The 15,452-nt window shown below is 53.9% G+C and overlaps 1 protein-coding gene across 9 annotated transcripts in view; it reads left to right on the top strand.

Moving 5' to 3' along the window:
• ZMIZ1 (zinc finger MIZ-type containing 1) overlaps positions 1-15,452 on the top strand; it is a 239,945-nt gene that overhangs the window by 132,864 nt on the left and 91,629 nt on the right. For 7 of the 9 annotated variants that reach the window (XM_081563798.1, XM_081563819.1, XM_081563784.1 and 4 more), the window contains 2 exons: positions 2,635-2,748; positions 10,583-10,688. In XM_081563798.1, the coding sequence (XP_081419924.1) occupies positions 2,635-2,748; positions 10,583-10,688 (220 nt within the window). Of the gene's footprint in view, positions 1-2,634; positions 2,757-10,582; positions 10,689-15,452 lie in introns of all 9 variants that reach the window. The other 2 variants (XM_081563833.1, XM_081563810.1) reach the window with 1 other exon arrangement.

Here is a 15,452-nt window from a genome sequence, read left to right as displayed (position 1 = left end):
AGTCTTACCTGACACCTGCTCTGTAATGGGGATGCCATTACGGATGTTGTTGCTACACTTTCCAGCAGCCCTGCACGATGTCCCCATCCCATGCTGCAGGAGAGAGATCTAAATCTCAGGAATACATCCAGCGCTGCGAGACTCAGTGGCTGAGATGGGGTCCTCTTCATTTCACTGCATCCCTTAGCCACCTCAGAGTCTCTAAATGGACGACAGAAGCACAGACCGGGTGGAGGTTTGGCCAAGGCCACACAGCCACTGAGCAGTAGCTAGAAAATGGGATGCCTGAGGTCTTTTGTACCAATGAGTTGCACCCGCAAGTCACCTCCCATAGCCCAAACCAAAGACCACATGAGCTGTCTGGGGCAAGAGTGGAGAAGCTCAGAGGTGGGCTGGCAAGATAGGGAAGGCTGGTTGCTTGGGGCCAAAACAAAACTGGAGCCGTGAGACTGGCCTCAGAGGCCCCTTGCAAGCCTAGAGCCCCAAAAAGGGATGTCAAAGATGGGATGCTGTGGGTGGGAAACTCTGAGAGCACCCTGCAGTGGTTACTGACCCTGTTAATTGGGTGTGACATCACATAAATAAATGGAATAACTTGGTTAGCAGAGGGAGGCTGCTGGGCAGGGGATTAACCGATTTGCATGGCTTTCCACACGGAGACCAGATGCTGCCCATGGCCTCAGAAGGGGCAGGTTTTAGAGAGGGCACAGGAGTCAGAGGGCCTACTGCTGCCTGCTCAGAGGGTCTGCTTCTAGCCGTGGACATCCTGTCTTCATATGCAGTGAGCTCTGTCTGCAGAAAGAGCCATGTGTGTATGTGTGTGCATGTGTGTGTGTATGCGTAGCCAGGGCAGGAGGTGCTGAGTGCAGCTGCACCTCCAGCGGAGCATTTGGGAGACAGAGTCAGGGCCAAGGGCAGCCCCACGTGGGAGCACCCCACGTGCCAGGCACTCTGCCAGGGGCCGTGTAAGCCTCCTCTTGTTTAATCTTCACCACAGCCCAGTGACAGAGGGCTGTGCACACTTTCCCTCTTTCTTCCTTTCACCTCTCCCTCTCCCTTTGCTCCCACAGACATAGGATACTCTGATGCGTTTCTCTTTCCTCCATCCATTTTTAAGTCTGGCCTTTGATAAACCACATTGTAATAGCAATTGTGGAACTGTAAGGGAAATGAAAATCCTTACCATTAAGCCATGATCTGCCATCCTCATTTTACAGGTGGGGTGACTGAGGCGCAGAGAGGGGAGGGGATGCCCTAGGTCAGTAGATAGTTGTGGGTGAAGGTGGTGTGATTCCAGGGCCCCAGCACCATAGGGGCTCCCCCAGCACATCCTGCTCACCATGCAATTCTGGGAACTGGCAGCTTCTAAGGCCCCTCTCAGTCTTGGCTCCAAGGCAGAACTTCACTGCAGGGTGGGAAAGAGTCACTGGTCCGAGGGCAGCTGCTGTTCCCAGTCTCTCCCAGCACCAAGGACACGGGGATCCCCTTTGCAGCTGGCTTCTACTCCAGCCCCTGTGGACACCTTCTGCCTGTCCCGCTGGAGACCTCACAGGGAATCACATTCAGCCCTGAAGTCCCAGCCCTGCCCCAACATGCTCCATGACCCTGGACTTGGTGCCTAACTCGGCCTGGCCTAGAAAGACACGGATAAGTGTTAAAGAAGGAAAGGATAGCTGCAGCAGCCACTCTCCCCTCCCCTCCACCCCCACCCCTGCTGTCAGCCCCATGGCCTGGCTCTGAAGCAGAATCTAGAAGCCTTGGCACCAGAATTCACCCTCTGTTAACTTAGACCCCATAACTGGGTGGGACCTGAGCTCAGGCAGGGGTCCCTCCCAGCAACATCAGCATCCCTGAGCCAAGTCAAACTGAGCCCAGGAAACCTGGGTGTGGGGGACAGGAATGGCTGAGCCACATGCATCTGATCACGACATGACAATCACCTGGGCACATTGTGCTTGAGTGCACCTTCCAGGCTGGGTGTGGCCTGGAGGCCTCTTTCTGTGCCCCCTGCTCCTGCTATTTGGCTCCAGCAGGGCTTGCTGGAGTAAAGAGCAGGTGGCATACAGACCTGGGCTGTGGTGGTGGTGGTGGTTTGCCAGGCAGGGGGTGGTGGTGGGGGGTGCTCATCAATAAGGAATCTCCAGGGCCAGTCTGTCCTGACTCAGGGAGAACCAGCTCCAAGGATGGGAGCCACACACCACCCTCTTGAACCCTGCAGGGCTTCCCACCCCCCACTGCCAGCATCCAGAAAACATTTTAATATCTAATGTCATTAGATATGTGCTGGGCTGCGGTTGGAGGGGAGGACCCCTCTGTATGTACCCCTGACAGGCATACACCTGCGGGGAATCTAGTCTGATGGGGAGACACATTCCTCGGGGTTACTTTTCTAGACCTCAGTTTTTCCATCTTTGCAATGGGGCCGCAATTCCCATTCCCATCAGAAAGTAGGCTGGGGTGGAGATGCAGGGGGAAAGTGAGTGAGGAGTCTGAGAGAACTCATGAATCCTGGCCTGCCCTGTTCTGTGTGTCTCCTCCCCAGGGAAACCTGGGGTCTTCGCTGCCCCGGACTTCCTCACACTGCACTGGCCTCACTTCTGGAGCCTCATGCTGCCTCCTCTCCCTCTCCCACAGCACTTACAGAACCCTGCCAACTTCCACAATGCCGCCACGGAGCTACTGGACTGGTGCGGAGACCCGCGAGCCTTCCAGCGGCCCTTTGAGCAGAGCCTGATGGGCTGTTTGACGGTGAGTCTGTGTCCTCCTGGCCTGTGCCTGCACCCAGGGAGGATGGATGGGGACTCATGTGCTGGGCTGTGGCTGGAGGAGAGGGCCCATCTGTATGTACCCTTGACAGGCATACACCTGCGGGGAATCCAGTCTGATGGGGAGACACATTCCTCGGGGTTACGTGCGTTCTTTACACTTGATGAGAAAGACATGATCCTACTTTGAGGAGTTCCAAACTTATGAGAGTAAACGTTCCATCACAAGTAAAGGTTGAAGGTTTTCAACCATTGTTTTATCCATTCATTCATTCACTTCAGTAAACATCTGTTGAGCTCTTTTTAGTCATCCATTCATCTATCCATTCATATAAGCATTTGTTGAGCTCCTATTACATCCATCCATCTATCCAAATAAACACTGATTGATCTCTCATTTATCATGCACAATCAATCCCCTCTGCTAAGTCCTGGGAAACTGAAGATGGGAAAGATCTTGCCAAGCCTGATTCCCTCTTCAATGGGGGAGATAGCTGTGGGAAGAGACGGCTGAGGAAATCATGATAAGGTGGAGGGAACACGGAGAAGGGAAGTGTTACCCATCTTGGTGATGGGTCAGGTTGCAGAAAACTGAGGAAAGGAGCCACTAATACGTCTATAGGAGTCTGATACACCTGCACAAGCAACTGAGGATAGCAAAAATGTCCTGAGCATATGGAACCAAACATGCCAACGCCCAGATGTGCGATAGAATCCAGGAAACTGAAATTAACTCATGCTGGTAAGGGTCTAGGATCCAAGCTGGGCAGAGGCCAGGCCCAGAGCTAGTGGTTTGATTTGCCAAACTTAGGAGCCTGCTGGCTGACAGCCACATGGAAAGAACTCCAAGCTTATCATTGTCCCCAGCCGCGTGGCCTGTATCCATAAGTGTGAGGGCACCTCTGTGGCCAGTGGGGGCAGCTGCTCAGATGGTCCAGAGTCAGCTTTGAAGGGAATGTGGGTAAACAGGTTGCCGGGGAGCCCAACTACCCCAAGGCTTGGGGAGGAGGGGCCAAGGTGTATGCCTCATCAGGCAGGAACAGTGGGTACAATCCAAGGACACCATGTTTTCTGAAAACCTCCAGACAGGAGAGAGGCCAAAGGCCATCACTGCAGAGCACCTCCTCCGTGTCTGACACTGAGCTTGGCCCACTGGATGTGCCTTCTCGTTGACTCCTCTGAGCAGACTGGTTCTGCCTTCATCTTCATTGTATAGAGAAGGAAACTGAGAAGTGGGGGCTGCCTTCCTGAGTTCACACAGCCAGTTAGACGTGGACCTGGGATTCAGGTCGGGACCCATCCACCTCTAGAGGGGATATTCTGGCCCTTAGGGATGCCAAGCAGGGATGCAACCGAGACCTTCCCAAGGTTTCTCCATTTGTCTGAAGCTGACACCATCTGGCTCCCTCGGAGCCACTTGGCCAAACCAGGTGACCGCGTGCACTTCCCAGCCCTCCTTGTCCTCCAGCCCCTGGGCTGCTCCTCCCTCACCCAGCTCCCTTAATCCTCTTTGTGGGGATCCTGGTTCAGGCTAAGCCCCTAGGGCAGGGCCAGATGTTCCTCCCGTCCCAGTTGCTGGTAGTGGTGAGGAAGGGAGGAGATAGGGCTGCCATGCTCCACATGCTCCCTGCCCCAAGTTTGACCCTGCCGAGAATGTAGGGACCTAAGGCTGAATCCAATGATGGCCTCGGTCAGGTGGCTGGACAGGTGGGCATGAGATGACCAGCAACTGGCCCTGCCATGGCCCTGTCATTTATCTATTCATTCAGCAAATATTCACCAAGTCCTTGCAGTTGATAGGTCCACACTCAGCCCTGGAGGGGCGTACAGTGAGCAGTGTGGGCCTCTCACGAGCAGCTTACCTTTCTGTGAGAGAGGCTGACACTAAGGCCCATGAAGGAGTGAGTTAAGGATGTACCCCAGCATCCTGTAAGAGAGAACAGGATAGTGATCAGGAAGTGTCGTGAGGAGATGAGATCTGAAGAGCAAAAAGGAGTCTGCCAGGGAACATGAGAGGGAGGGGTTGTCCAAGCGGAGGGAATGGGAGTGCAAAGGCCTTGAGGCTGGATGACAGTCTCAGGTGACTTCTCAGATGAAGTCTCAGGTGACAGGATCACAGGCATGGGAGAGGGGTACAAGAGGAGGTCAAAGAGGGGAGCAGAAACCAGCTGACACTGAGGCTGCAAACTGAGAAGAGTTTGGATGTGATTGGAAGGGCAGTGGGGAGCCCTTGAAGGGTCTTCAGCAGGTGAGTGATGGGATATGATTTATGTGAGGACAAGAGCTCTGACAGGGAGCATCCCTGGAGGGTAGGATGGAGGGATTATGGAGGTCTTCATGGGGGAGGAAGCCCAGGGAAAACTGTAGGATCTGATTGAAGGGGGATGAGGCCATGGCTTCCCAGGCACAGGAAACTGTGTAGACAAAAGCCCAGTGCCAGCTGTGCCCCCCAGCTTAAGGCACACACTTGGTTGAATGGCCAGCTCTGAACCCCACCCCATTCCCAACCTGTCGCTTAGCCAGAAAGGGGACTCAGGCCACTGGCCACAGCTGTGGAGACCTGAGTGTGATTGTTGCTAGGAGCACCATAAAACCGGCAGCAGGAAAGGTTGGCAGGGGGCGAGGGGAGTGGTGTATAGAAGACATCCTCGGTGCCCACGTGTCTCCCTATTACTATCTCCTTGCATCCTTGTGAAGACCCTGCAAGGGGGCAGGGAAGGGTTTATCAGCCCTGTTTTACAAACAAGGCAACAGAGTGTGGGGGAGCAGCTTGCTACAGTCCCAGGGTGGTACTGCTGCCCCCGCAAGAGCCCCAGGGCCTTGCCGCCAGTCCGCCTATCCCCCTCGGTGTCCTCAACCCAGCTGTGCCCCGGGAGAGGGATGGGATGGGACAGATGAGAGACCCAAGGGGTCTAGGCAGGGTCCCCCTCCCCCGCCACACACAGACACACTCACACCCCTTCCATCCCGAGGGCTACCTGGGCCCTCCAGGTTGCCCTCACCCTCTCGGTGACCTCTGGAAACAAATTCCTCTGGATTCGGCTTACTTGGAGGATATAAATTAAAAACCACTTAGCCTCAGGCAATAAGTGGACACATTTTTGCCATACCAGGGCCGGGCCCTGGGTTGAAGAACCCTGGGCTGCTGGCAGTCCCCTATCCTGCCCTCCCTTTCATGTCCTCTAACCCCAAGATGCAGACCTGCAGCCTCTCCCGAGGGGCATCAGCCCAGGTACCACTTCCTCTTCTGGACCAGCTTCTTCCTGGGCCCTCCCCTTAGCAGCAGGGCTGATTGTCCTCTCTGGGGGTCCCCTTCAAAGTCAGGCCTCTCTGGACCTGCTCCTCCTTCCTCCCCTGAGGAGGAACGTGCTTGATCTGCTCGAGGAACAGACAGAAGGCTGAGGTAGCCAGGACACAGGAGAAGGGAGATAGGTATGAGAGGAAGTGGGAAAGAGAAACTAAAAACCAGTGAACACAGCAGCAGGGCCCTCCCCACCCCTCCAGGGAGGGATTCCCCACAGCCTCAAAGCATTCACTGCTGAAGTCATGGGTGAACGTTCACAGACAGCATTCACTGAGCCATGTGCTTGGTCCTGGCTGTCATCCTTGCAAAGAGGAGATTTTGTACCCATTCCACAGATGAGGAAACTGAGGCCCTGAGAGGTGAAGTCACATGCCTTCGGTTGCTCAGTATAGGATGGAGCAGGATCGGAGCACAGGCCAGTTCCCGTGACTGCCTCATAGGATGACAGAATCCAGCCACCAGCTGGGAGCAGGAACCCCTTCTTTAGCATCTAGACAATCTGTCCTGTTTTATAGCCAGGAGACTTGCAGCTTTCAAAGGCAACGCACTGCCTTTATGGGACTAACATAACTGCCATATGACCTTAAACATGCCTGTTCTCTCGCCTCTGGGCTTCAGTTTTCCTGCTCTATGGCCTGAGGGACTGGACTCCCTGACCTGTAGCACCCCAGGGTCTAGGTCTCAGACAGCCAGATCACACCAGTCAGCCTTAGAAGCACCTCGTAGGCTGGGCCAAGCTGACCGGGCCCAGGCAGCCAGCAGAGGGCAGCAGTGCCATGGCCGCCCACCACAGGCTATTCGCTGAGGGGTCCTCACACCCATGGGGTGGGAGCAGGCATCTCTGAAACATGACAGGAGACTGCTGAGCCCACTCTCCCTACCACTGTCAATCAGACCCTCCTTACAGGACTTTCCAGGGGGTCCTTAGGCTGGGCCAGGGGAAGACAGGGGCTGCACGAAGTACTCTAGGATCGCAGGGTCCAGCTTAGCCTGCTCTACCACACTTGCGCTGTGTGACCTTCAGCCAGTCCCTGCCCTCTCTGTGTCTTGACAAAAGGAAATTGTTGGAGCCAATAACCCTTCTGAATACTGGGCTTGGGGGACTTAGTGACAGACCCTTCCAGGCCTGCAGGAGAGCCCTTAGAACCAATACTATGCCCCTCTTGCTCAATCTAGCTTCTTTCTTTCTCTTTTTGGAACCAGAGCAACAGGATCAGCCAGTATTGGCCAAACAGGAGGAACCTTTGCCTTTCTGCCCTCAACCCAGAGCCTGAGGGTTCTCCATGCAGATGGGGAGTTATGGCCTTAACCCTTTGTGGGTTGAAAAAGAAGTCCTCTCGTGGAAAGAGCCCAGGCTTTGCAGCCTGACTGCCTGGCATAGTATCCTAGCTCTCTCACCCTCAGATTGCTCATCTGTAAAACAGAGGCAGTCGTACCACCCCATAGAACTATTGTAAGAATTTGGCACCTCACTGCTTACAAAGCATTTACTTAGCCCTCGTTCATGGAAGCCAGCATTCTCATTGCACCAGTGTGTCAGCACAGTCCACAAGCAGCAGACTTACTGATGCACTAGTTCAAACAAACTGCCTGTGCTCGCTCACATCCACCCCAAGGCTGTCCTACCAATGAGGGCTCTGCAGTCAACATCTGAGCTGAAGTGACCCTTCTCCCTGCTCTACAGTGTCTGTCTCCAGAACTGAAATACTCAACAGGCCGTAGAGAATTAGCAGTCTTGGGGCCTTCCCTGGCGGTCCAGTGGTTAAGAATCTGTCTGCCAATTGCAGAGGACACAGGTTCTATCCCTGGTCCAGGAGGACCCCACATGCCATGGGGCAACTAACATAGGGCACCACAACTACGGGACCCCCATGCTGCAATTATTGAACCCCATGAGCCTAGAGGCCGTGCTCCGCAACAAGAGAAACCACTGCAATTAGAAGCCTATGCACCACAACCAGAGGGGAGCCCCCGCTCCCACCACAACTAGAGAAAGCCCGCGTAGCATCAAAGACCCAGCACAACCAAAATTTAATTTATTAATTGATTATTTTTAAAAAAGACTTCACCTTCCAGGTTCAGGGGTCACAGGATGGTCCATATCAAATATACATGTATATATATATATATATATATATATATATATATATATTTCAAAAAATAAGGATTAGGGGCCCTATTTTTTCTGCCTGGACAGTGAGACTAACAGTGAGGAATAACTGGCCCTGAAGTAGCTCAGAGACTCTGGAACGTGGTGTGTGTGTGGCAGATGGGGGTGGGGAGCCGGGTGGGAGCTGCATAAGAACCGCAGTGCAGGGGCAGATAGATCCCGTGGGAAAGAGGCCTGGGGAGACAGAAGATTCCTGTGCCGGGGGCTTCTGTGTGCAGCAGAGAAGCTGAGCAAACATTCTAACCTGAGAAAGTCCTTTTTCCTCCCTGCACAGGGAGCTCCCTGGAGATGGAGGCGGGGAGGCAGGGTCAGGAGATCATGCTGGTCCTGGAAGGAGGGATCCACTGGCTCCTTCCTGGTTCACCACGGACACTCTCTCTCTGGGCCTCAAGTGTCTGTAGTTTTTAAATGAGAGGGTTGGCCAAGACAAGTGGTTTTCCCACACTTTGTAGCTCTAGAGTTCTTGCGATGAACCCCAAAATAGAAAGCCTATGAAGTGAAGTATCCAACTCTTTGTGACCCCATGGACTGTAGCCCACCAGGCTCCTCTGTCCATGGAATTCTCCAGGCAAGAATACTGGAGTGAGTAGCCATCCCCTATTCCAGTGAACCTTCCTAACCCAGGGATCAAACCTTGATCTCCCATATTATAGGCAGATTCTTAACTGTCTGAGCCACCAGAGAAGCCCAAGAATAGTGGAGTGGGTAGCCTATCCCTTCTCCAGGGGACTTCCTGACCCGGGAATCGAACCGGGATCTTCTGCATTGCAGGTGGATTCTTTACCAGCTGAGCTACCAGGGAAGCCCTTAAAGCTTATAAAGGGGCACTCTTCTAATGGCAGAGAAGGCAATGGCAACCCACTCCAGTACTCTCGCCTGGAAAATCCCATGGATGGCAGAGCCTGGTAGGCTGCAGTCCATGGGGTCACTAGGAGTCGGACACGACTGAGCGACTTCACTTTCACTTTTCACTTTCATACATTGGAGAAGGAAATGGCAACCCACTCCAGTGTTTTTGCCTGGAGAATCCCAGGGACGGGGGAGCCTGGTGGGCTCCCGTCTATGGGGTTGCACAAAGTCGGACATGACTGAAGTGACTTAGCAGCTTCTAATGGCTGCAGGGGCTGGGCCAAACCCCGTGGCAGCCTAGACCCTCCGAGGGCCTCGGAACGCCTCTGGAGCAGGTGGTCTCTAGGGGCTCAGTGACGGAGCCTTCCCTTTCTCGGCAGAGTGAGCCCCCCATCTGGGAGCCCTCCTTTCCCAGTCAGCCATAGCTGCCCCAGCTGCTTCCTAAAACGACTCCATTTTCCAAGGTCCTTCCTTCTTAATAAGGAAACCTAATTTGGCTGCTGTTAATGAGGAAGGCAGGCAGGAGGGAGTTGATCTGGCTGGTGGGATACCTGGGAGTGGGCAGGTGTGAGCCCGCAGAGCCATTCGTGAGCCATCCCAAGCACCCTGTCCCTCACTGCACAGACGTCCCTGGGACTGACAGCCCTCCCAGCCCCTTTCCTCTCCCCATTCCTGCACATGCTTCCGAGGTTCATGGGGAGACAGGTGGGACCTTTGGTCCAAATGCACAGCCTGTGCTTTTACAGGTGCCTCCCATGGCGGGGGGCCAGTGTTTGGTGCTGGCAACAGACCCCAGGCTGAGCATGACGGCCCTGCAGTTTGGGGACTAGGGTTCGAAACGCTGCAGGGCGCTTGGCACGGAGCTGGTGATCACCAGGCGTGCACTCTGGGGAATTCTTGGTAGTCCATTTGGGCAGCTCCAAGTTGGAGCTCCAGGGAGGTGGTGAGTCCTACTTCTGTGCTTCTCTCCAGATGTAGGCTGACTCAGGAGAGGATGATGCTGCTGGGTGGGGACTGTTCTTGGAGTCGTGAGAATAGCAAGTATCCTGTGGTGGTGGGTGCTGGGGCTCAGTGAGGGATGGGGGAGAAGTGGTGGGCATAGGAGACTTCTTGGGGGTTGGAGATTTGCGGGGAAAGAGTTCGAAGGGAGGAGAGACTCTGGCCTTGGGCTGCTAAACATGGTGGTACAGCATCCCCTGCCAACTTCTAGAATGAGGCCAAATTTGGGCCCTTGAAAGCGCAGGTCCTGGGCTTTGGAGTCAGGCCCACCCTTGAGGGCAAAGCCCAGGATCCCAGGACCTGGCATGGGAAAGGTGCTTATCAGTGTTTGCTAAGTCACTGAACAGGCAGTTTGATTTCCAATTCTGCCTAATGTTGAGGACCTGCTTTAGTCTTCCCGCCTCACCTGTGAAATGGGAACGTCCATCACTCTGGGTTCAGAGGCCTGGCATGGACAGTGACTCACCCCACCCTTCTTCCCCATCTTGCTGGCAGGTGGTCAGTCGGGTGGCAGCTCAGCAAGGATTCGACCTAGACCTCGGCTACCGACTGCTGGCTGTGTGTGCCGCGAACCGAGACAAGTTCACTCCAAAGTCTGCTGGTAGGTGATGGCTGGGGGCGCCACGGTGTCATCGGGAGGCGGGCAGGGCAGTGGACTCGAACCCAGGGCTATCACCACCCCTGTCGGCTGGTGCTTCAGCTCATCCAGGTGTGGTGTGAGCCTCCAAGGAGCAGCAGCTCACCTGCCGGCCCACAGATAGGGCCTCTCCCTCATCTCAGGGCCAGCAAGGGGCCCAGGGCACACCACAACCCCCTACAATGGGCTAAAGGGAGATATCTTATTCCATCACCGCAGTGACCCTTTGGTGTAAGTCCTGTGATCATCCCCATTTTACAGCCCGGGAAACTGAGGCTCAGAGAAGCTGGAGAGATTTCCCAGGTCACACAGCTAGGAAGTGGCAGAGCTGAGATTTAAATCCAAGCCTATACTCCAGAGTCAGCACCCTTGACCCTGAGGCTCTGCTGTATTCATTCAAATTTTTTTAATTTAAAATAAAAACGAATCAGTACTTTCAGGGTCCTAAAAGTTTGCTCTGTGTACTATTCTCCATTGCAACTCATTATCACGTGGGGCCTCTGATCCCCTAGTAAAGAGAGGCCACAGAAGGTGCCTGCAGCATTCTCTCTGCAAGGGCTTTAAGCACACCAAGGATGCAGCTTTACCTGCCCCTTCATCTTCATTACCTTGCTTAAAAGCAGGGGATGCTGTGTAAGTTTTTACTCGAACAGATCTGGACCACCCAGCCCTGTCACTTGTTGAGTATGTGACCTCTGAGCCTCAGTTTATCTCCTCAGGAAGGCAGGAGTGACAATGAGACCTACCATGCTGGGGTCAGTGCCGAGCAGTGTCTAGATGTTGTTAACGCTCTTTATCGAGTCTGAACAATTCATTGAAAAAGAACAAAAGTCAGTTATTTCCTCTGTATAACAATAAAACAGACGTTTTCTCTGAATTCGTCCATCAGTTCTTTGGAGTATTTGTAGAAACAGCATAATGCAAATGTTTAAAGGACGTATCATGATAGGTTTTCATCAGTCTGCACAGCCCACAATCACTTGAACAAGGGTTTGTCCCTCACTCTGTTATGTTTATGATGGTCCATGCACGTGGATGGCGGGTCACTTCTAAGAGGTGGTGAAGGTCTCGTTAGCCAATAGCTGCTCTGCGATCCCTGATGCGCCAGCCTGTGTTGGGAATGTCACTAGTGTATTGAACTGCTTGCCAGAAAACAGTCTTGGAATCTCATAAGTGACGTCTGTTCCTGATGAAATCTGCAGTTTTAATAATAATTTAAGTCAATACAATTTTGACAAGGGAAAAATTGCTACTTATCCAAGAAGCATATACATCGGTATCGCTCTTGAGCACTGGCTCTTTGCAGGCGCCTGGCTGGGGCTGGGTTGTGCTGAGGAGTAAAACAGATGTGGTCTCTGCTAGGGAAATGTACTGTCCAGAGCAGAGATCAGCAAACTTTCTCTGTAAAGGACCAGATCATAAATAGTTTAGGCCTCGCAGGCAGAGCACAAAAGCAACTGTAGACAATATGTAAACAAATAAGTGTGGCTAGTTCCAAGAAAATCTTATTTATAAAAGTAGGTGACAGGAGGGTTTCCTGATGCCTGGTCTAGAGGGAGAGAAAACCATGGGATCAGATAATCACAGCTGTTTTCTGTACACTAGAAACTAACACTGCATTGTAAATCAGCTCTGTGCTGTGCTTAGTTGCTCAGTCATATCTGACTCTTTGTGATCCCATGGACTGTAGCCCACCAGGCTCCTCTGTCCATGGGGAGTCTCCAGGCAAAAATATTGGAGTGGGTTGTCATTACCTTCTCCAGAGGATCTCCCCGACCTGGGGATCGAACCCAGGTCTCCCACATTGCAGGAGAATTCTTTACTGTCTGAGCCACCAGGGAAGCCCAAGAATAATGAAGTTGGTAGCCTATCCCTTCTCAACGGGATCTTCCCAACCCACTCCTGCATTGCAGGTGGGTTCTTTACCAACTGAGCTACCAAGAAAGCCCAAAACTTCAATTAAAAAAAAAAAGACATGCAAAAAAATCACAGTTCTCTGTGTGTGTGTGCGCGTGTAAATTCAAGCTGTGGTAAGTGCCATGAAGGAACAGTCTCAGGGATGCTATGAGACAATTTGGAAGTAGGGAAGTCTTCCCGGGACCCGAAGCTCAAGTAAGAGTTGAGCAGGTAAAGAAAAGGAGGAAGAGCTACCCAGGCAAAGGGAGCAACCAGGCTTATGCAAAGGCCCTCAGGTAGAAGTCAGCATAGCTTTTTGGCAGAACTGAAAGAAGACCGGTGGTTCCACAGCCCAGAGGCAGAAGTCGGAGGCAGTTAGACACACAGGGCCTGTCTTGAGGGTTGTCCTAAGACTAAAAGGAACATGGCTACATTTTCATTTTGCAAAGATGGCTCCAGCTTTGCAAAGAACAGATTGCACAGGGGAGGCCGGTGTGGATGGAAGGAGCCAGATGGCAGATTGCTGGGGTGTCAGTGTGCGGATGATGGTGGCTGGGCAAGGAAGGTTCCACTTCCTATAGAGTAGAGTGGAGACAAAGGGATGACTCCAGGGGATGTGCAAAAACAAAACTGAGACAGGGTTTGGGAGGAAAACAGGAGGATGGGCTGCTCCAGAAACCCCAGCTGCTCCCCAGGCCCCCGTATTGCCCCTCCCTCAGGGGTCTCTCATCACCCTGCTAGTACATTCTGGGGGCTCTCCCTTATTTTGCTTCAATGCCCAGCTCTATGAGATACTGGGTATTGTCTACATTTACAGATGAGGAATCTGAAGCTCAGAAAGGTCTTGTGACTTGCCTGCTGTTACACAGGGCTGGGACTTGAAGTGATGGCCTCCTAACTCAGGCCTAAAGCTCTGCCCCCTGCGTTGCAGCTGACTCTGAGGCTGGTTGGGGACCTAAATTTAGGAGGCCTCTGTCCCCGTGGACCAGGATCTGAGAAGCTCCTCCGTTTGGGATAGCCCTTCACTTCCCTCAAGTTTCTCTAGCGTGGCCCTGCCCATCTCTCACTGGTATTTCCAACATCCCTTCTCCTGAGACAAGGGCTTTGTTCCTTCCCCATCTGTAACCCCAAGGTGTGCATAGCTCTTTACAGTCTATAAAGCCCTTTCCCGTACATATGTCGATCTAGTCACATGACAGGTGCTGGACCCCTAAGGTGAGTTGTCAGTATACCTGTTCCATAGCTGAGAACATTGAGGCCCAGCAGGACCTGTGCCTTAGCTGTCACATAAATTCACTTACCAAGAGTCAAACCCTCGTCAGCACCAAGAGCCATAGCTAACCACCTTTCACAGGCCGCCAGCACCCCCTCGAGAAGTATGGACCTCACAGCTCTCAGGGTCCCAGCCATCCTCTTGCTTGGCCCATCTTCTGGGAAGGCAGGGTGCCAGTCTGATGGGGAAAGCTCCAGCTGCTGGTTTCTTTGGTGGGATAAAGGGTCTGCGGGGGACAAGCCAGACCAGGAGAGGGGTGGAGACTGTGGACAACAGGGTAGTGACCCCAGATTTCAGAAGCAGCTCCGTCACCGGCCCCCATCTTGACCACGCTGCCCACCTCCCGGAGCTGTGGCTTCATCTGTAAGGAGGGATTATATGCCCATCCCACAGGCTGCCCAGAGGACTAACTGAGCTTCCCAAGTCATGGGAGTGAGGGACGCAGCCGATACCTGGCTCACAGTGGGTGCCGAGGCAGTGTTACTTCCGGCCATCCTTCTCTGCTGTCTTTCCCCTGCGTGGTTCCCAAACTCTCTAAGGCCCCTTCCACCCCAGCGAAGCTGCCTCCCACTGCTCCCTGTCCCTGGGGCTCTGTGGGTGGGTGCATGACCTGCCTAACCTCCACTCTGGGTACAGCTGGGAAGGTCCTTGGGGTGTCAGGGCTGTGTGTGCAGTGAACACACCGGCTACAACTGGGCCTCTCTCAGCCAGGCCTCCACAGTTCTAGAACATGCTGTGTTCCCGGAGCTCCTGCAGCCTCTCTGCCTGCCCATCTTCCTGTCTCTGTCTGGGTTCCCGCTCTGCCTCACTCACTCCCAGCCTCTCCCTCTCCTTTCTCTCTGAGAGTCTCTGATGCCGTGTGTCTGTCCTTCCATTCCCTGCTGCCTCTGACTTTCTCCCTGTGTTGTGATGTGTGTCTGTGTGCACGTGTGTGTGTGGTGTGCACGTGTGCATGTGTGTGTGTCTGTGTGTGCGTGTCTCCCCCTCTGCCTCCCCCACCCCTCTCCGCCTCCCCTACCCCTCTCCCGCTCCCTCTCCCTTTCTGTCTCTCTTGTCAGGAGGCCAAGCTGGGGCCAGAGGGCCGGTGGGATGAGCTCATGCAGCAAGGAGCAGAGCGGTGCTTTGTCAGGAGAGATGGCGGTGCGCTGGGTGTGTGGGCTCTGGAGCACGAGCTCAGGCCTGGGGGCAGTGCTGTGCAGTGCGTGCATGTCTGTGTGTGTGTGTGTGTGTGTGTGTGTGAGAGAGAGAGAGAGAGACAGAGATGGAGCGTGAGCGCAGAGCAGACACTGCAGCAAACCGCCAAGTCAGGCGTCTCCACGTGGGCCCCTCTGATACCCAGCCCCCAGCTCTTTGTTCTGGTGCAGCCTTTAGCCTGTGTGCTCGCACACAGAAGCACGCGCACACGCGCACACACGGCAGCGTCCTCCTCCTTGAGAAGGTCCTTGGGGGCCAAGGGCCCCCCTCTGCCTCAGTCCAGAAGGTCACCTGCCTTGCACCTCCCCTTGTTCCCCCTCCTTGACCACAGCAGGCCCACCCTGCTCCCCAGGTCGCTGCGTGCC

The sequence above is a fragment of the Giraffa tippelskirchi genome, chromosome 2, assembly GCF_054371585.1.
Source record: "Giraffa tippelskirchi isolate mGirTip1 chromosome 2, T2T-mGirTip1v1.2.pri, whole genome shotgun sequence".
NCBI lineage: Eukaryota > Metazoa > Chordata > Mammalia > Artiodactyla > Giraffidae > Giraffa > Giraffa tippelskirchi.
Note: the sequence above shows the minus strand (reverse complement) of the source record. Positions and strands in the feature narration are given on the sequence as shown.